Source organism: Pholcus phalangioides, unplaced genomic scaffold (genome assembly GCF_987345545.1).
Source record: "Pholcus phalangioides strain wild (caught in Gottingen) unplaced genomic scaffold, Ppha-v1.0 ptg000001l_1, whole genome shotgun sequence".
NCBI classification, from domain to species: Eukaryota; Metazoa; Arthropoda; class Arachnida; order Araneae; family Pholcidae; genus Pholcus; species Pholcus phalangioides.
In genome coordinates, this window is record NW_028301594.1 from 26287468 (window position 1) to 26308606 (window position 21139).

Sequence of the window (21139 nt, forward strand, 5' to 3'; positions counted from 1 at the left end):
AGAAGTAACATCACAATCTGGACATTTAATAATTTAGAGCTTGGAGTTTCAGACAAGAATGTACTCTCGTTGGCTTGTGAACTGTCATTCTCTTTTGGAAGTCTCAAAACAAGATTTCAGGTTGCTTTTGGAAAACATTGTTGAGGTAATGATTCTCATAGTGGAACAATATAAGTTCTGTTAAATAAACGTTTATGAAATCACTCCCAAAGGTTTTATCTGAAAAGACTGGTTTAAAAAGAAACTTTTTCCGAGTTAACGGAGATGGGTTCATTAATGTAAAAACGCTATTGATACCTTATCAAGATTGAGTTTGAATAAATTCAATCTAGCCTTCACAGCTAAGGTTTATTTCAACCATATGAAACAAAGTTGTTTCTCCACCATCATGATATCTAAAGAAAATAGTGGTTCTTTTTCCCCCAGCACCCCCCCCCCCCCACACAATGTATCTTTCTCAGAACTAATCATTCCCAAGAACTTGAACACAAAGCGGTTCCGGTTATTCATAGTCACCCACAAAATGAATCGTTAAAGGACAATGATATGTAAACTTGAGTAGCCTATATCTAATCCAATTTTTACATTCACATATTCGAAAGCGGCCTAACGAAATGGAAATTCATTATCACAGTTCACCATTGCCATAAAATAAAATATTTGCTTAGTAGCAAGATCTATTGTCAATTTATAAACCAAGAACATTGCTACATAGTTATGCAAGTACCTATAAGCACAAGACTTGGCTAAGGCACTCTTTCAGGAAATAGAATCAAACTGTCCAAAGAAAGGTGTCACTGACAAATGATTCTCATTGCACGATTGCTTTACCTAAAAAATAGGAATTCTAACATTATGTACCAGAACCTCATCCTCGAAATAAATTTTAAACAACCCCACTCATAGAATGTTGTTTCTATTTATCATATTACATTATCTACATGTATCATTTCATCATGAATTCTCCAATACATTTCCGCCTTTGGAATTATATCCATAGTGGATATAATTCCAAATTAACTACAATAAAAAAAAAAAGATCCGATATCAAAATTTTATTCAGTTCTTTATCTTACACACTTCAATCAAGACCTCGGAGCTCCTTCTGGGTTTTCTCCCACTGGGCAAAAGAACCATGGTTGTTGAAATAATGACAGTAGGCTCCATCTGGTTTCAAACGGCCATCTGCTCGCATGGCTTCATAGTCTGCGGTTTCCCACTTGGTGAATCCCCACTTTTTCGACACAGCAATCTGACAAAAGATAAATAATTCAGGAATCACTTCAAATTACACTCTTCTAAATCAAGACAAACATAGCCTGCAAATAAAATTCTTAAAATACAGTTGAACCCATTTTAATGAGTAGTTATAGTGAAAAAAAAATCATTTAACCAAACTTTTCTAATCCCCTAAATAAGTTTACATAAGAACGCAAAAACCTGGAATTCCTTTACAATAAAATTTTGTTATAATGGGATGCGACTGTAGTAATAAATTACTCTTAACAAGGCCTGAACAAATGACAAAAATCTAGGCACCAAAACCCTCATCTGAAAGGATCCAAAAATAATGCTTTTGATTTTTCAGGACAACAATCTTTAATTTTAACAGATATGCTGCGATAAATTCAAAAAATTTTGTGTTGTGCCCAGCCTGCAATTTAACTACTACAAAAAGCGTTCTCAAACTTTTTCCATAACCAACATTTATCCGCAACTCTCCAGAACAGTTTAAAAGTTTCTTCACAAAACAGACAGAGCAGTTTGAGAACCTCTGAACTAGTCCTATCAGAGTGAGAAAAGTGATTTGCAATCTAAACACCTAAATTCATGCATATACAAAACTGTCATACAGACGAACTATTTTCCATTGATTTCAGTTTTGTTACTCAGTGAGGCATCAGTATGAAATTAAACACTGGTCTATCAAGAAAGGGAGAAAAATCTAACTCATCTGAAACAGCTCACGTAAATTACATGAAAAATGAATGAGCCCAATCCCATGTTTCAGAGCAATCATAGATACCACAGAGTTCTTACAAGATACAATCGATGTTAATTATGAACAACTATTTCAATCTGACACTCACTGGGCCTTGCTTGTCCACTAGATAATCAACGATAATAAATGTATAGCAACATGCTCAATTGTGATTACTCAGAATTGGTATTAAATGCTTTAAAATTTCTGATCTGAACAGGTTTTAGTCCAGAAAAATAATGGAAATAAGCCAATTACCCTTTGTCGTCCAGGGAACTTGAACTTTGCACGACGCAGAGCTTCAATGACATTGTCTTTATGCTGTTCCTTGGCTCTAACAGACATGATCATCTGCCCGATGTGCACACGAGCAACCGTGCCCTGAGGCTTTCCAAAAGCTCCTCTCATACCAGTCTGCAACCTAGATAAAAGATAAGTCACAATTTTAATACAAAGCAGTTATGCAACAATTGAATCTGCCAATATTTCAAACCGCTAATTTTTTAAACTTCCTTATACTAGTCTTGAAACAAGCTTTATACATAACAAATACTAGGTCGTTCCCATGAAATTTCTTACACAACAGGTGCTTGCTGCACAATATCTTTACCAGGATAACAATACAACCAATACCAGTGGCATTGCTGCATAGTATGTGAAGTAGTCTCAAATTATACAAACATTTTAATTTTGGGACTCAGACTCAAGGACTCTTTCAAGTTCATAGAAAAATATTTGATTAAAAACCACACTGCATACTTGATAGGAAGATTGGTATAGAACTCTATTACAATAAAATGTATACAGAAAGGTAGAGTTCCATGCCTTCCACACCCCCCTTCGATTCATCAGCATAGCATTCAAAACATCTGCCCTGAACATCAACATTTCATTAGGTCAAAACTATAGGTCCTGCATATGCTAAGATGACTGAAAAACCCAGCAGTCATCCTCCATTTTTGAGATGCAAAAACCAGTTTTCCATACAAAGTGACATCAAAATGGAAAAAAACAGCCTAAGGAACAGCTATGCCATCACTCATTGATCCCACTCAAAAAATTAGAAAAAGTAGGATTGGGGGGACCCTCCTTATACAACAATCATAGCTTAACTAAATCCTTGAAATTTTTAATTTAAAAAATACCAAATGATACTAACACCACCCCACATAACCTTAAAAACCTTTACAATTTCTGCTTTGGCAGAATCATTAATTACGATCTACAACATTTGTAATATATCGATGATTCCCTCAATTAAAATTAGTTACACAAATTTTGTTGATAGGATTTGGTAAAAAGTAACACAGTAGGACATTCTACCAAAAAATAGGACAAGTAGGAGCCCTGCATTACTGGATACAATACAAGAATCTTTTTGGAACATGTGAAAACCTTCAACAATGCCTACCAATCAATAACTTAATTGAAAAGGCGGATTGTTCGTCAATGCCCTTGATGAATACATCATAAAAATGCATCCACTTACACTAAAGACATTTTTATTTTCCATACACAGCAACACAACTTAGCATTCTAGAAGCCAAGATGTTTTATGACTGCTATGGAGGAATTATACATAATCATAAACTATAGATATAGATGGTTGTTTTCTCAGCCCAAGATACCAAAGAAACATTTTCTGGATATTACGTTGAAGTGAACTCGGAAGGTCACCAGTCTCCACCGGGACTCGAACCCAGGCCATCTTACTTATTGGAAGCACGTGTTTGCCCATACCTACGCAAAGGTTAACTTAGATAAATTTTAAAATAAAAAAATATATATAATGAAACCTCACCTATCAGCACCAGCACATGACAACATTTTATTGATTCGAATGACGTGGAATGGGTGTAGCCGCATCCTCAAGTGAAAAGCATCTTTGCCACAAGTCTTCACAAGATACTTATTAGCACAAATTCTTCCAGCTTCTAGGGCTTCGGAAGAAATCTGCTCAAACTCTTTTGAAACTAAATGTACGCATAATGGCAGCTCATCAACCCTTGCCTTCTTTCTTCCAAGATCAAATATCCTAATTTTTGGATCTATAAAATAAACAAAACGCAATCACACATTTTACAAATTAGAAAAAAAATATTTAAAATGATCAATTCAAAGGGAAAAAAATTTCTTTAGCTTTACTGAAAATGAAAACACTAAGCAGCTGATAGTAGAACTTAGCACGAAAATTTGAATAAACAGACTATATTTGAATATTCTGACTGGAACACTTCCAGTTAACCTAGTTTCGGTTGATCGGTATTCAGATAATCAATGCTCTACTCAATGTTCAATCTTGTTACATTATATATAATTAAATATTGTATTGTTCTGAAATGATGCTGTTTCAATCAAATATGTCATGCTCAAACCTATACAAGCAAGTTTCAGATTCACAGAGAGTCAGAAGAAAACCATTTGAATAAATATACATCAGAAATAGTTCATATTTGCCAGTGCCCTTGATGAACACATCACAAAATGTATTCATTTACACTACCAGCAAAATTTTCTATGCCATACACAGCAACAAAGCCCAACATTAATTGGATGGGATTTTTAATAGCTGTTATGGGAATCATCCAGAGCAATATATCAAGCTTGAAAACATGCAAGATTGTATCCCTACTGGATGGATTGCATTCGAATGGGAAATCCTCCAAAATATGTCAATTTAAATTTCATGAAAAATTCTGCCAGGCGGCATTGTTATAGCGCGTCTTTTCAAACAGTACAATGGCCATACAGCCATTTTGTCGCAACGGTCCGGGCTTTATTTAAACCCAGATCAATTTATTTAAACAACAGGCTCTATTTACACCAAGATCTATTATGTTAAAAGCTGATGTGGCTTTACAGCATAAAAAATGCCCCTTTTCTTCTGTGACTCCCTTTCTACGCTGTTGATGCTGTCTTCCAGTGTTTCACTCCATACAAAAGCCTATCATAACTAGCCCTCCAGGGGGAGGGGGACGTTACCTTCAGACAATAATGAACAATAAACTGGAGGAAACACCAAATAAAAAGTCTTATATGTTCATTCTTCCAGTTTTCTGGCTTTTTAAACATTGTAGAATATACAGTCGAATGCCGTTACAACGACCTCCAAGAGACCGGAGAAGTTATGTGTATCACATAGTTATGAAATTTTGTTATTAAGGAATTCCAGGTGTTTACATTTTTCCTATGTTGACTTATTTGGAGGATTAGAAAAGTATTCGTTAAAATGGGATTCGACTGTATAGCCATGTATGGCGATGACCCCTATAGAACTATAGCCAACCGATGCACCTGTCTCAGACTTCTGGTACAAGTGCATGTCAAATTTAAAGAAATAAATGCATGTGGATTGCACTCACAGGTTCCACTGCAAATATTTTCCGTGTTAGTGAGTACTCTTTCACCCCTCCAATTTCTTTTTCTAAACAGCTTAGGAACACCTCGTATATTTGTGGCAGTGACTACTGAATGCCAAGTCTCTCAGCATTATTAAATTGTGTTAAAATTCACCTTAAATTTACAAGAACCACATTCAATATGCATTATCTTTCAAATACTTCTCCTACAACTTACCAGGAACACCTCTACAGAACCTAGACTTTGGATAAGGCTTGTTCTTGCAATAGCGATAGCTAAAAATACAGAAAAGTTCATTTCACATTAAATACATTATCCAACACCACCATTTTCGCATTAAAAAAAGGACTTGTTGACCATTACTCAGTTACCCTACTGGTATCGTTATTGAACACTGACAACGCTACCAGTGGAACTTATAACCCCATAACCTAGTCTCATCAACGATACATCGCGATAAAATTACCGGAATAACAAATACATTACAGGTTTTGCACGGGAGGAATTAGTAAACAATACGCAAACTTCTACCGATATACGGTCAACTCAAGTATAGTTCAATGTGTTACGGAAGGCATAGACAAATATGTATAAGCAAGCAATGATGGTAATCGACGACTTACCATCGAGCAGGTCTGCGACCCATTTTCCTGAAAATAAAGACAAAACAATATATTAATAAGTAAAATTGATCGGTTTGACATTAAAATAAACTAATAGAAATAATATCTAACACGATCGAAAAAGATTTTTCGTAACAGCGGACTCACCCGTCTTGTCGCAGACACAAAATGGACGATAGGTCTCAACTGTTGCCACTTACTAAAATATGTAAACGGAATCGTAAATTTTTTTCAAAGACAGATGATGACGTCATTGAGGTTCACAAAAAAAAAAAGTCCTATTCACGTATAAAAGAGAATAAAATATATTTTTGAATTGTCAAAATTATGGTAAATTGTTTTTTACGTATTGTTTGCAGTTATTACAATGCCAGATAATGATTAAAAGTATGTGGCGGAAAATTCAAAGTTTCGGTTTTCAAAATACGGGACATAACAAATCATCCCACAAAAGAGAGAAAATCGACATAAATCCACCAAACTATGCCAGCTGCCACCTAGGAAACAAACATACAGTAGAAACTGAAAAGTTAAATTTCATTTAAATCCAAACCTGTTCCAGCAATCTCACGAAACAGCCAAAAAAATTTAAAAAAAATCAACAGTAAAATGTAAAATATGGTCACAATGGTTTCAAGTTTCAAAACATCTTTTCTCCTTCAGCTAATGTGCTTGACCTGTAAAGTGGGATGATCTGATGTTTATAAATTTTTTTTTTTGTTTATGTATTTTCATCCGCACTTTTAGTATCGGTTCTTTTGCTTTGCAAGAAATTTATCAATTTTTAATTAGAACTTTCCCCCTCCTTTTTAGTAGATGAATTCTGAGCATATTGCGGACCCGTGAAAAAACATGTCCAATAAAGGTGAGTTGGTGACTTCTTTGTTGTTTAACTTCGGATCTGATAACTGCCATAAATTGATAAAATCTAATCACCATTCAATGAGCTATTCATTATTACAAAATGGTTATAACATTTTTAAGCTTTGCATTAGATAATGCATTGGATAAATAGAGCATTGGATTATGCAGTAGAGTATAAACCAATATCTATTTTTCACCTTCAATATGGTGCACTTTCATTGCACTGGTGATGAGAAAACTATCCAAAGTGAAAATAGTGTTGATTGTTTATTTTTAATCAATATATATGCTGTTAATTGGACGCATTTATTTGCTCAAATCAAAGCTATTTAAAGAGATGTGTAGCAATGAAGGTATGTGTAGCTTTTATAAGCCACTAATAAATAAGTATGAATGATCTAGTATTTTAAAAATGCAGTAAAATCTGTATATATAACGATACTGTAGGGACCTAGAAAAAATATTGTTGTAGGAAGTTTGAGCATTTGCATTATTTCCTGTAGAATAAGAGTTCTGTTTGGACCAAAGAAAATACAGTCAACGCTCTTTATAACAACCCCACATTATAATGACCACTTCAATGGCTGGTGGGATAAGTCTCAAATGTTTTCAAAGAACAACTATCATATATGTTTTACTTTTGATATACAGAGTTGCCAACTGCTACGGATTTTCCTAGTGTCTACGGATGACTGCAGCATCTAAACCCTCTATTTGATGCCCAAACGTTCAAAAACCGGTTTTCCGTCAAAGTCACCCACAAAAATAAAATTTTAAAATAACCGAAATAAAAAACGGTTTGCAAGGTCAGTACCGCTAGTTCAAAGGAATTTTTTTAAGACAGGAAAAAAATAACAGAAAAACGGCCGATATGTGACACTGGTACGAGCGACTTCGTGGAAATATGTAAATGAGATTGTTATAAGCAGTTCACCATTGTAAATTGTGTATGTGGACCTGCTGCAATCTGCGTTGCTGGCTTTTTGACTCGCCTGCAATGTGTTATCCCCTGTGGAAGGCACACACATACTGCTGTAATAAACGATTTGGAGGCATTCCGTTAGTTATTTGCATATCTTTTCTTTGACTTGTGTATGTCAGCGGTACCTATCGCCGTTTTTTAAGTTTTTTGTTTTCCTGTCTTAAAAAACTTTCGTGACCTAGCGATGTTAACCCAGCAAACCGTTTTTTATTTTGGTAATTTTACTGTTTTTATGAATTTTTAAAGTTCCTACGGACTTTTTGCCCACCCTGTATCATGATTATGTTGTCCCAAGAGAAGTACCCCCATGGCAAATCTGAAAATTCATCACTACTGACAAGCTTTAAGCCAATGTTGGCATGTCTGGATATAACAACCCTCCCAATATAATGTCCGTTTTCGATGGGACCAAGGGGGTTGCTATATTCAACTTTGACTGTGTGCGTGTATCATTATAGGCTGGTCTACAGCATCAGGGTTTAAGCTACGGTTGTATTTTTCGCAAAATGCAAAAGAAGTAGTAGCCACTTTTGCAAAAATGCGTACAGAAGGTACGAAACGAGTAGACGTTCAACCATCAATCATTACATTAACATTGTAGCATTTTGCTAAAGCTCCCCCCCCCCCATTTCCGCTTTTTTGCCCAAATAATTTTTTATCCAGCTTAAACCTTGCATAGCATGCCTTCTGGGGTCCCGAGGCAGACTTTTTTTTTAGACACCCCCTTCCCGAAAGGGTTATTGTTCTAAGTAAATGTTAATTTTTTTTTATTGATGCCTCCCATTTGGCTTGGGGTCCTTTGGCAGTGCCCGGTTGCCCCAGCCTAGTTGCTTTCCTAGTTATAGACAGTATCATTACACACAGGTTTGATTGTAATTTTAAACATAAATACACAGTTAAAGTCTGTTATAATGAGTATGGCTTATAATGAAAATTTTGTTGTAATGAGCAAAATTTTGCTGGTGAATGTTAAATTAGGTTCGAGTCCTGTCTGAGACCAGATACCTTTTTTTTTCAGAGTTAGTCATGATACCCAAAAAAAAATGTCGAATTCCTTGATGTATTGGGCCGGAAAAAAAACTGCCTTGCTCTAGCTACTGTCCCACCTGGGTGCCATTTCCTGAAGTTAAGGGAGGATACTAAATGTCTGTACTTCAGCCTACTTCATCACACCACAGTTCATGAAAAAGGAAGGTTGAGTCATGTCTCTAATGATGTATATCTCTCTCAGCGGTCCCCAAACATTTTTAGTCATGGTCACCCCAGGAAATTGTGCCCGTCTTGGACTCCCAGTTATAGCATTAGAAACTACAGCCGTCTATGAGCGAGACTGTTCTCAAACCGAAGAACATTTTATCCAGAACTAGTAATGCGATAACAATGCAATCTACTGCATATTGTTATCGAAAGAACTAAAACAATATTTTATACCCCTATCGAGAGTTGTCGCTGCAAGAACAATTTTCGTCAAAAAATAATAATATTGTTGCAGCAGTGCTTTTGGTTGTGAATTCAATTAAAACTTTTCTTTTTAAGTAATTTATGAATTTTTTTTTAACTTAGCATTAATTTATTTCATAATTTTACAATTGGGTCGTGGTCCCTCTCTAGGCACCCCTATTTGGGAACTGCTGGTGTATATAGAAGCAGGCTTGCCAGGGCCGTCATTTCAACTTTTTCCAGGGTCCTACTTGACTTAAAGGGTCAAGTTAAGGTCCAGGGTTAAAAAATTATTTTTAACCCCTTCCCCTCCTTTTCTATTTTTCAGTTTCCCATATAGACATGGGATATGTGATAATTTTATTCCACTTTTGTCTCTCCCAGTGACTAAAATAACGCAGCTGGACCAGAAAGTTGTTTAAAGTTGTTTCTGAATGACAAAAAAAAAAAAATTACTAAAATAACTTCTCAATTAGCTAGAAAGTGAGCCAGGCATGGAAATGAGCATTTGATATAATAATCAAGAATTTTAATGTTTGGTCAGGTGATGAAATACAAATCGATAATATTATTAATAATTACACTGGGGAATAAATTTTTTATTCATACAAGCACTTGATCTTACCTGATTCAAGTATGCTGATTTTAAATCTGGATTTAGTTTTTCCCGCCAAACCATGGGAATTCCAAAAAGACAAGCCCTCTCATTTTCCTTTTGTCCATTCACAAAGCATTTTCTTGCAATTATGACACTCAATATAGGGGAGAGGCATTTCCTGTCTTGGTGGCCAAGTTTAATTTCAAAATAGGCTTTATAAGCATGATTAACAAACTATGAAATATTGTGCCTTTGACAAACAAGTGTGCAGCAGCAACCACATACATAACAGAATACATCAGAACATCTACTTGAAATATCCATGTGAATCAGATCTGAAACGAACTCTACAAAATGTATTTGTTCACTCAGTTTACAACTAACACCAGAAATAACACTAAAGAAGATTATGACATTTACTTATCGCATTTAAAACTGCAATGTACAGTGGCCGTGTTACACCAATGCTAGAAAAGTGCTCCCCCCCCCCTCCCCCAGTCGCAACTGGAGTAAATTTATAAAACTGATGCTTCAGACTGATACATTTACACACTAGTGAATCTATATAGTAATAGTACAACTAACCTATACAAAACTAAGCTAGTAAGTCATTAATAAAAAAACAACCTTTGGCCATGAATAAAAACTAGAGCTTGCAGAGTGAGAGAGATCGATTTCAGATATGAAATCAGCAATAAGAAAATAACTTAAATCAGTTGCAAAATCTCATGCAACATGAAATGGAAAAAATAAGTTCCCAGTGTTATTGATTATTTGATAATACAAAATTCTATGTAAAAAATACCTCGCAGAATCCACTGCTGTGAGACTGAAAATCAATTCAAATTCTGTTCCCAGGTCGCAGGGTTCCCAGTGACCTGGAAAGTCCAGAACGAAAAATAGTCGGTAAATATAAAATATTTGTCCAAAGTCAGGGAACTATGCAAATATTTTTGATAAAAGTTATGAAAGAGTTCTGTGAAGGGGGTAAAAAACTGAAACAAAAAACAATATTCAAAATTTGAAAGGTTAAGATTTTTAACTATATTTCTTCCAGCGTTTTGGTCAGGAAAAGTCGGAGAAATGATCGAGCTGATTTTGCGGGGAACCCTGTAAAAGATGTTTTAATGCAAATAAAGCTGCAGTTTTCTACAATTTTATAACTTGACAGAGCAAAAAATGGAAATTTGCTTATAACAAAAAATTTGTTATAAGCATAACAGCAATTTTCCTTGTGATTTTGAACTGTCATTATAGCAGACTTTTACTTTATATGCAAATTTTATTTTATTTATTTATTTGCATTGAAAATGCCTTGCCATTCTAGATTGATTGATTTGAAACCCATTTAATTACAACTTTAAAAATTTTTGTTTTTCCTCTGAATTTAGATGATCAGCTATCGCAAGAGAGACAGTCCCTTTTATCTAAACTTCTTGATGCTGTCAAACAGGTCAGTTCTGCTTGTATAATATGCTGGGTTGAACAAATGAAAAGATATCAAGAATCCCCTAACGCTTCAAATATACTCACCAGTTTGAAGTATCTATCCTGTCCTGATCTCTTTGATTTAAAGATTTGGGCTGTTAATAACAATGTATTCCTTCACCTCAGCATCTGAGACTGACCTCCATTCTTTCAGTAACTTTCTAAAAATTAGTGGAGGTGGTAAAAAAATCAGTACCACAAAATCATACATCAAACAAAACTATAGGGCAGGTGCCCCAGTAAAATTTGACAAAATGTTTGTTTGTTTGTTTGTTTGGACACAACAATCACACTTGCATTCCATAACATTTGTTTTCTTATGAGCTATGCAGGTATTACTATGTCTAATGCCAGACCTACACCTGAGCACTGCTTTACTCCGAGCCACAGCGTAGTCTTATGGGTTTGGAACAGACTTTTCAGTTCACTTGGCTGTTCACAAAAGTTCTATATTAGTAAATTAACCACTTAATCAGTAGCTTTTTCAATGACAAAGGATCATGACTGATTGAGTTCTTTGGACATCAAAGAAGATAACCAGGGGATGTACCACTTTCTGATTCTTAATAAGAATCCACTTCTTAACTATGGATTTGATCTTTAGTTAAGAAGAGAGAACTTTGCTACCACATTCTTAACTAAGAATCGTTTTTGTTCCATAGTTAAGAACCAAGGCTACCCACTTCTTAGCTTGATTCTTAGTAAACAATTTTTTTCTTCTATGCGAGATAACTTAAATTCTTTCTTTAATAGAAGTTTTTTGTGATTCATATTTTAAAAAATGGGAAAAAAAATTGACAATGCATTTTATTTCTAAATAAGGAATTCTTCAGACTTTTTAAGTTATCGAAAAGTTATCTGAAGGTTGTGTGGGAGAGTTGAAAACAGTGTTAAGAGTCTATATACAGCACATATATGTTGATAATAGTGATAAAATATCGGATTATTTCAATAAAGTTTGATAAATTTTGCTACATTTATCACATTTACCAGTGATTATGCATAATTCTCAAATTTTCAATCCATAAATATCATGATTGATGAGTCGTAAATACATTTTTTTCATATTATGGGAACTTGTAGATTTGAAATTTTTTATTAGTTTAAAACTTGAGAGAAAATTGAATTTCGCACACAAAATATGTGAGATAAAGCTCTAATCGGCCGAAATATAATTGTACATAAATTAAAAATCATTATTAACCTGCTGCTGTATTTGTTTTTTTCACATGCTTCGGTGTACATGAAAAAGCCAACATTACAGAAGCGATGACTATTTTTAATATTGATATATTATCTGATCACTATTATTGTTATTTGACCACGAAGCAGCTATGCAATACATGTACATCACCACATTCAATTCACCATGACAATTAATTTAAAGAAACATAAAGCATATTATAAAAATTATTGTTAGTCTTGTAATGTTAGCTTCACTTACATACATAATGTAAACACAACGATGACTCATTTATCGCATTAACAATTATGCATAATGACCTACAGATGTGATAGATTCACGGTATATAAGCGAAATTTATCAAACTTACTGAAATGGCCGGTGATTATTTATATAATAGCAGCTCTTTATCACTTTCACCATAACATATATAGCATAGCGCCCCTTTTCATGGAGGGTGGCAGGGATCCATCCTAGTGAACGTGGGATGAATCTTTGATTTGAATCATATCGGATGATTAAGTATGGATATGTTTGTTTTTTACTGCAACATGTTAAAAAAATATTATGTATAATATTATTTATAATTTCTTCAAAACCGTATTCACATTTGCTGAAATAATCTCCGCTATTTTTTCAGGCTAGCGTTGCTCTAAAATTTCTTTTCCTCTCCATCTTGCCAACAACAAGTTGTTGTTAATTTTTAGCTGGATGCTGATTGGCCAATGGCGAAATTCCCCAAAAGGGAAATTTATCGGCCTGTCCATCGTCACGTGACCTTAAGAATAACTTTTAACAATCACACCATGGTTGCATTCGGAGCTCGATTCTTAACGTGATTCTTACGAACTGATTCTTACGTATAGATGATTGGTTATTAAGAATCAGAAGGTGGTACACCCCCAGGTTGAAGCTACAAAAATGAACTGGAGCCCACTTGTAGGGCCCCAACTAGATGCTTGGTCAGTTAGGGCAAGCACACATTTTGGCACTCCTTGTAATGTTTAAAGAGAGATTAAAGGATAAAATTTGCTTCGTATGGTCCGGCATCCAGGGCACCCGACCGACCTGCTTCCCCCTAGTTGCTGTCCTGATCCACTCTTGTGCTGCTTCATATAAAGAGTTACTCTTTTAGCGTGTGATGCCATGCTGAAGTAGTGTGTATATTGTGCTTTCTGCAAGTCACCACATTGAGCTTTTACACATTTTGTAAAAACCAAATGTGCTGCTTTGTGCACCTCGCTACAAAATGTGTTGTGTAACTTTATCTATGGTTTCCCTCATCACCTTTTCATATGAATAAACCTAATGTTATATCAAATAGCTCTCCCTGGAATTTTTCAACTTTTGCATAGTAAGAAGAAACATTTGGGAGAGAGCTCTTGTGTACAGAGCATTAGTCAAGTCACTCTATTATATCTTGTCTAGGACAACGAAACCTAGAGTTGAAAAAACCTAGGTCCTTGACAAGTGAAAAAGTACTATGGGATGTATGAATTTATGTCTTTTTCTGAAATTCAGCGTACTTCATATGCTATAGAGAGCATTAGTAGCTTTATTCCAGTATGGTAAAAATACATATACATTGCAATTCACCAATTTAGTTTTTTCTAGTCTGTTGGACCACTTATTTAAATGGCTTGTGGGAAAACAAAATCTATACATATTTAAGTTAATACTCATGTTTTTCATAGCGTCATACAGAATATTTGGTCCTTAACCATTATTTATTATATTTTTTTATTTCTTAGTGTCAAATAAGATTTGGCGGTAGAACAGAGTTAGCTACGGAAAATGACAGCAGGTAACATTACTCATGAATATTTACCTATTGAAAGGTTATAGTGACTGTATCAATAAATGATTTAAATTTTATTATGAAAAGAAATTGTTTACCGTAGAGTAAATAACTTGCACATGTAACCAATGTAGCTAACCTTTGACTTATCTACATTGTTATGGCAAAGAAAATTTTGAACATGAGCTGTTATCTAGTAAATTATCATAGAGTTTTTGTTTATTTGTATCTAGGGTGGTATGTTTATGTACGCAGCTTGAGAATGTTTTGCAACATGGTATAAGGAAAAATATCAAAGGAATAAATCGGCTCAAGTACTGAATTTTTCTCTTATTAATTTGTGTAATGAAATTGCTAAATTAGATTGATTAAAAAAAAATTATATACTTTTAAATTTAGTTATACTTTTTGAATGACTATATTTTGTTTGGACAAAATAGAAAGCATGACTAATTTATGCTAAAATGTTAAAAATTACTATCACTAAAAAAAAATTTCCTCTTAGCAGAAAATAAAGGGCTAGGCCCTAAACTATATTTCAATTCAAACCTATTACTGTAAAGCAATGTGTTAAATTGTTTCCATAAAAAAAACCATTAAACTTGAGAAATATGGAATCATCATGTATGAGCTGTGTCCGAATGCATGTGTATGAAATTTTTATCAGTGCGTTAAAATTGGTTTTTCTGTAAATATTATAGCCTATGCTTAAGAGATTAATAGATCAAGAACAAAGAGAACACTCTTTTATGATTATGTTTTATACATATATCTGATTTTTGCTTGTTGCATTTGACATTAACTACTTGTTTGAGTTTTGTTTACAGTATTACTTATAAATTTTAAATGTCCAGATGATGTTGCATTAGATCATTTTTAATATAAATTTTTTTTCACCTTATTTTCACATTCAGGCATAATGTTACAGAAGTGATGAAAGGCCTCAGTTTACTAAATGCAGAAGGAGAACCTGGTATGTTTTTCATCTTTAATAAACCTTTTTGTTAATATACTGTCTAAACATAACTTTTTATTAAGCACTTGAAATTTTACACAAGATACAAACTGATAATGGAGTATACAGATTGATGGAGAAAAGGAATTTTTCTTATCGTACAAAATTATGCATTGCTTCTTTTTCTAGTTTTTTGGCATTTTGTACGGACTGCTTTGAACAAGCATGAATATGAAAGGTACATGCTGTTAAAAAACATATACTCAGACATAGGAAGAGGGAGAGCATGGCTAAGATCTGCTTTGAATGAAAGATCTCTTGAGCGTTATTTCCATATGTTACTTTCAGACACTAATCAAATCAGGTAAATTGTTTTCAATTTCTTCCTAAAACTTCTTTTCTGAAATGCATCTAATTTTTTTTAATGATTGCTATTGACCCATATTAATATTTCCTTACTGATAGTAGTACTTTCTACTTTGAGAATCAACATGAGAAAAAATTAAAAAAATTAGCAAAACAATTTATTTTTTTTCCGTAGTAATCAAGACTTGAAAGTATGTTTCTTCTCTAATACACGTATGAATGGAGGAACCCTATCAGAAAGTGGATGCTTACTTACTTTTAAAAAAGCTAATAAAATTGAAAAAATATAATTTAAAAAATATTTTAACTCTTTCTAAGGCCATGGGAAGCATATTTCCCTGCCTATTTATTATTAAATACTCCTTTGAGAAATGTTTTTCTAACTGTGATAGCTCTGCATTGCTATTATATGGCTGGGATCATTGGTCGCCACCTCAAGATTGTGAATTTTTTTTTGGGGGGGGGAAGACAAATACTTAGGGGTGGGAATGTATTCGAAATAAAAGTTATTTCCATAAAATGGTACTCTCAAATAATAACAAATCACAAAAAAATTCCTGAAATGCAAAAGAGAAAACAATGGCCCTTTAAAAGGTTAAAATAAATATTTTTTGAGTCCCTTGATGTCAAAAGAATTCAAATATTTTTTTATAATTCAATACAATTATAATAAAAAAAACTATATGTATTTACTTTAATCGGATACACACTTTTACACCTACTTATCTAGGTGCATGTTATAATTGGTGGTTATACTAAGAAAAAATGTGTTTTTTTACAGCTGAAAAATAGCTTAAGATGCAAGTTAGATTTCTGTAAGTGCTATAATCCATAAAAAAGAGGAATGATATGAATATTTTCCAAAGAAATGAATATAACAGAAATTGTAACATTACAAAGTAGTGATCAACTTTTTTGATTTCACATTTCATTTCACAACTTGAACACATTGTTGAAATTCTGCAGCACGTGTGAAAATATATTCATTTTATTTATTTATCATATATACCCTGCTATAAGATGGCTTCACATGCAAGCCAAACCCCCTAAACATCCATTGAAATTTGGGACATGAAAATGGGAATTTTTTGAACTCACAAGAGAAGACACGTTATTCCAGTTTGTATAAATGCAAAAATTATTTTTTAAAAGCAGAATTGCTCACACTAACACATTTTCAATGTTTCTCAGAAATATATTGCTTACAGTTTTTTTTTTTTTTTTTTTTTTTTTTTTTTTTTTTTTTTTTTTTTTTTTTTTTTTTTTGTTCTTTTTATCAATTAGTCAATTCTATGAAGATTCAGCTTTTATGATGGATGAAGAGCGAAGTAGCATGTTGCCTATGATGGCTGCAGGTACTTTAGAGAAAAAAATTATACCACTTTTAAAAATCTTTTAATTTTTTTTTATTCTTAATTTTTTCTCGGATATGTTTTTATAATTCTTAAAGTTTTGTGATAAACATACCCTAATTTCCTAATAAAGGTTTCATTTAGTACATCAGTTCAATTATGTTCTTAAAGTTATTGATATTTATAAATCAGTTTTAGGCCGGAATCTAACTATAAAGTTTTGTAAAAGCTCTTTGATGAACAGCATATAATTCTTAAAGTTTTGTGATAAACATACCCTAATTTCCTAATAAAGGTTTCATTTAGTACATCAGTTCAATTATGTTCTTAAAGTTATTGATATTTATAAATCAGTTTTAGGCCGGAATCTAACTATAAAGTTTTGTAAAAGCTCTTTGATGGAACAGCCGCCAATAAGTCTATTGGTTATATTTGCTCAAATGTAACCCATGTGCTTATTGGTTGAATTTTATAAAGAAACTTTTCTTAAATTTTTACAGTGGAATTCCGACTTTATAATATGTTAAAACTTGTGTAAAAGAAAATTTTCATAAGGCCAGGATTACACAATAAAAGTTTGATAAAAGATCTTTTATAAAACTTGAAAAACAACCAATAAGCATATCAGTTATATTTGCTCAACCAATAAACCTATTGGTTGCATTTTTGAAGTTTTATAAAAGAACTTGCATTGTGTAATACCAGCTTAAGGGGGAAAAACTAAAAATTCAGTTGTATTGATTTACAGTGAAACCCGGCTCATTACGAACCTCTACACATAATGAATGAAGCATTTGTTAAGGAAGAAATGACATTTCAGTGAATTTAAAAGGGTTATGGTAATATTACGGTAATCACTCAAGGGTGTTGCATTTATAAATTTTTCTCAATTTCAGGTTTAGGGTCGATTCTCTTTGCTATTGGAATAGATAATCCAGATCTGAACAACTACAAATCGTCGAGTTCTGAATCTGTGGCAGAAATCTCTAAAAACAGTAGCTCTGAGCAATGCAATTCGTTCGAGCCAGAACCTGTTGTAGCAAAATCATCAGAAAGTCACAGAACAGGTAAAAATTTGTTTTTAGTTTCTTATTAAAACCCTACAATTTTGCATTGACAATAAATTTTATGCTATAACCCGGTCTTTGGAGTAAGAGTGATTTTATATTATTTTAAGTGTTTATTTGCTTATTGTATGATTCTTTCTTCTTTTTTGATAATTTCTTCTGTTTTTGCTAGACATTGAAGTTTGATAAAGAATTTTAAGTCTTCATGAATCAATACAGAATGTAAAAAAAAGTTCAAATACCTAATTAAAAATAAATTTTATTATAAATTAGGGATATACCATATTTTAACGTGTATAACGAAACCTTTTTTTACCGAAACATTTTATCCCAAAAATCAAGAAAGGTTTCTTATACACTGAAGAGCCAAAAAAACTGGTCCACCTGCCTAATATCGTGTAGGGCCCCGCAGAAGTGCCGCAACACGCCGTGGCATGGACTCGACTAATGTCTGAAGTAGTGCTGAAGGTAATTGACACCATGAATCCTGCAGGGCTGTCCATAAATACTTAGGAGTGAGATGGGGTGGAGATCTCTTCTGAACAGCACGTTGCAAGGCATCCCAGATATGTTCAATAATGTTCACGTCTGGGGATTTAGGTGGCCAGCGGAAGTGTCTAAAGTCAGAAGAGTGTTCCTGGAGCCACTTTGTAGCAATTCTGGACGTGTGGGGTTTCACATTGTCCTTCTGAAATTGTCCAAGTCCGTCGGAATGCACAATGGATGCAGGTGATCAGACAGGATGCTTACATACCTGTCACCTGTCAGAGTTGTATCTAGACATATCGGGGGTCCCATATCACGCCAACTGCACACGCCCTGTACCATCACAGAGCCTCCACCAGCTTGAACAGTCCCCTGTTGACATGTAGGGTCCATGGATTCATGAGGTTGTCTCCATACCCGTACACGTTCATCAGCTCGAAGCAATTGAAACCGAGACTCGTCAGACCAGGCAACGTGTTTCCAGTTCTCAACAGTCCGATGTCTGTGTTGTCGGGCCCAGGCGAGGCGTAAAGCTTTGTGCCGTGCAATCATCAAGGGTACACGAGTGAGCCTTCGGCTCCGAAAGCCCATATCGATGATGTTTCGTTGAATGGTTCGCACGCTGACACTTGTTGATGGCCCAGCATTGAAATCAGCAGCAATTTGCGGAAGGGTTGCATGTCTGTCGCGTTTGATGATTCTCGTCAGTCGTCGTTGGTCCTGTTCTTGCATGATCTTTTTCCGGCCGCAGCGATGTCGTAGATTTAATTTTTTACCGGATTTCCGATATTCACGATACACTTGTGAAATGGTCGTACGTGAAAATAAAAATTTCATCGCTACCTCGGAGATGCTATGTCCCATCTCTCGTGCGCCGACTATAACACCATGTTCAAACTCACTTAAATCTCGATAACCTGCCATTGTAGCAGCAGTAACCGATCTAACAACTATGCCAGACACTTGTTGGCATAGAAATTTCATCGCTACCTCGGAGATGCTATGTCCCATCTCCCGTTATATAGGCGTTGCCGACCGCAGCTCCGTACTCTGATTGGTTCCATATCTCTTTATTTGCATACGCATGCCTGTACCAGTTTTTTTTGGCTCTTCAGTTTACATGTATAGCATTATAGATATATCTCTAACTTTTCCCAAATTTTAAGCCCAAAAAATCAGGGGATTTCTTATACACGTTAAAATATGGTATATAAGCCTATACATTTAAATATAATGTAATGAACCTTTGATTAACTTGGGAGTGGGTCCAGAGTCACCTCAGATATTTAGAATCGCAATTAATAGAGTTGATTTCCAAAAATAAATATGAAAAACAGCCCGTGCCTAAGACAAGTAAATTTACTTTGATGCTAGTTTTTCTTCATGTGACAAGCTCTCTAATCCTGTTACGCTTCTTAAATTTGCACTAACTTTTTGCTTGTTTGGATAGACTTGTTGCTCAGGTTCTATTTAGGGCCATCGCCTTCTGTTGTAAAATGGCACCAGAAATAGGAATTCCTTGTGCATGTCACTATCTGAACCAAGCAAAAACTGTTTCATTGAGCTTGTCAAATTTGTGTATTTAAAAAATATTAATAATAACTTTTCTTAACAAAGTTGATTTTAGCACGAAACCAATTGAGTTCTGCCTGATGTTGATCCAACCATCATTTTCCCACCGCCATATCTCTGGGTAATTTCGTGATTAATTTGCCATTCTCAAGTTTTCAAACTTCTGTTACACTGTTACTTTTTTACATTGTTCAAGTCGGCCATACATAAACAGGGCCACAACTAGGGGGAGTAGGCAGGTCTTGTGTTCCGGTCGCTGAACCAGAGGGGGCACAAATTTTAATCTAAAACCTCTTCAAAATTACAAGGAGGTGCCAAAATCACACTTGCCTCGGGTGGCCCAGCATCTAGTTGCAGCCCTGTATGTAACATAACACAATAATTCCAGTATCAGTCAAGGTGCTGTAAGTTTGTAGTGAACTTGTCTGTTTTCATAAAATCAGAAAATGTAATTTCTAGCTTCAAGTGATTTTTAGTAATGTCCCAATGTTTTGAAATTTCATTTTCAACATTATTCTGAGAATCGGTGAAATTCGAGTGAACCACCAGATCTGATCCTTCATCAGTAGGATGACTGATTCCAAACCCGCAGCTTTCTTGAAGTAATTTTGTATTGTCTGTTGACTGACTTTTTGCCATGCTAAACAAGCCATCCATGAGGATGGTATATTTCCTCCATGTCAATCATAGTATCCACCTAGACAAGACCATGAACACAATTGGCTACAATACGAATAAACCTTTCTTATCAGTTTCTTTCACCTCCAGAGAAAAGCATGATTTTTTCATGAAAGAAAAAGAATTTGTGTTTTCTTTTTACTATCATTGGGTTTGGCCTATGAGATAGAGTTTTTCGAAAATTACTTTGAGACAGAGAGGTGAAAATGCATTTATTCAGTACAGTAAATGCAAGGAATTTTTCATTTTTTGAGATATAGAGTTTTTCAAGAAAGAGAGGTTCGACTGTATTAGCCTTGTTTGAAAGAGGGTCAGTTTATTGTGGTCTTATTATATACATAATGTT

General features: G+C 34.3%; 2 protein-coding genes across 2 annotated transcripts in view; one reads left to right on the forward strand and one right to left on the reverse strand.

Moving 5' to 3' along the window:
* Window positions 1–1040: 1040 nt before the first annotated feature.
* RpL10 (ribosomal protein L10) lies at window positions 1041–6195 on the reverse strand. Its single transcript, XM_089232794.1, has 6 exons — window positions 6112–6195; window positions 5965–5991; window positions 5558–5616; window positions 3783–4029; window positions 2240–2402; window positions 1041–1252 (listed from the first exon to the last, which is right to left on the reverse strand). Exons 2-6 carry the CDS (start codon window positions 5985–5987, stop codon window positions 1082–1084), a joined length of 663 nt encoding a protein of 220 aa, XP_089088920.1. The 5' UTR covers window positions 5988–5991; window positions 6112–6195; the 3' UTR covers window positions 1041–1081.
* Window positions 6196–6638: 443 nt separating this feature from the next.
* Window positions 6639–21139, forward strand: part of LOC149090211 (sorting nexin-29-like) — a 30020-nt gene continuing 15519 nt past the window's right edge. Inside the window, exons 1-8 of the mRNA XM_089232805.1 lie at window positions 6639–6829; window positions 11240–11301; window positions 14271–14323; window positions 14551–14631; window positions 15232–15290; window positions 15462–15636; window positions 16923–16993; window positions 17887–18057. Coding sequence (XP_089088931.1) covers window positions 6817–6829; window positions 11240–11301; window positions 14271–14323; window positions 14551–14631; window positions 15232–15290; window positions 15462–15636; window positions 16923–16993; window positions 17887–18057 — 685 coding nt within the window. The 5' untranslated portion in view covers window positions 6639–6816. The remainder of the gene's footprint in view (window positions 6830–11239; window positions 11302–14270; window positions 14324–14550; window positions 14632–15231; window positions 15291–15461; window positions 15637–16922; window positions 16994–17886; window positions 18058–21139) is intronic.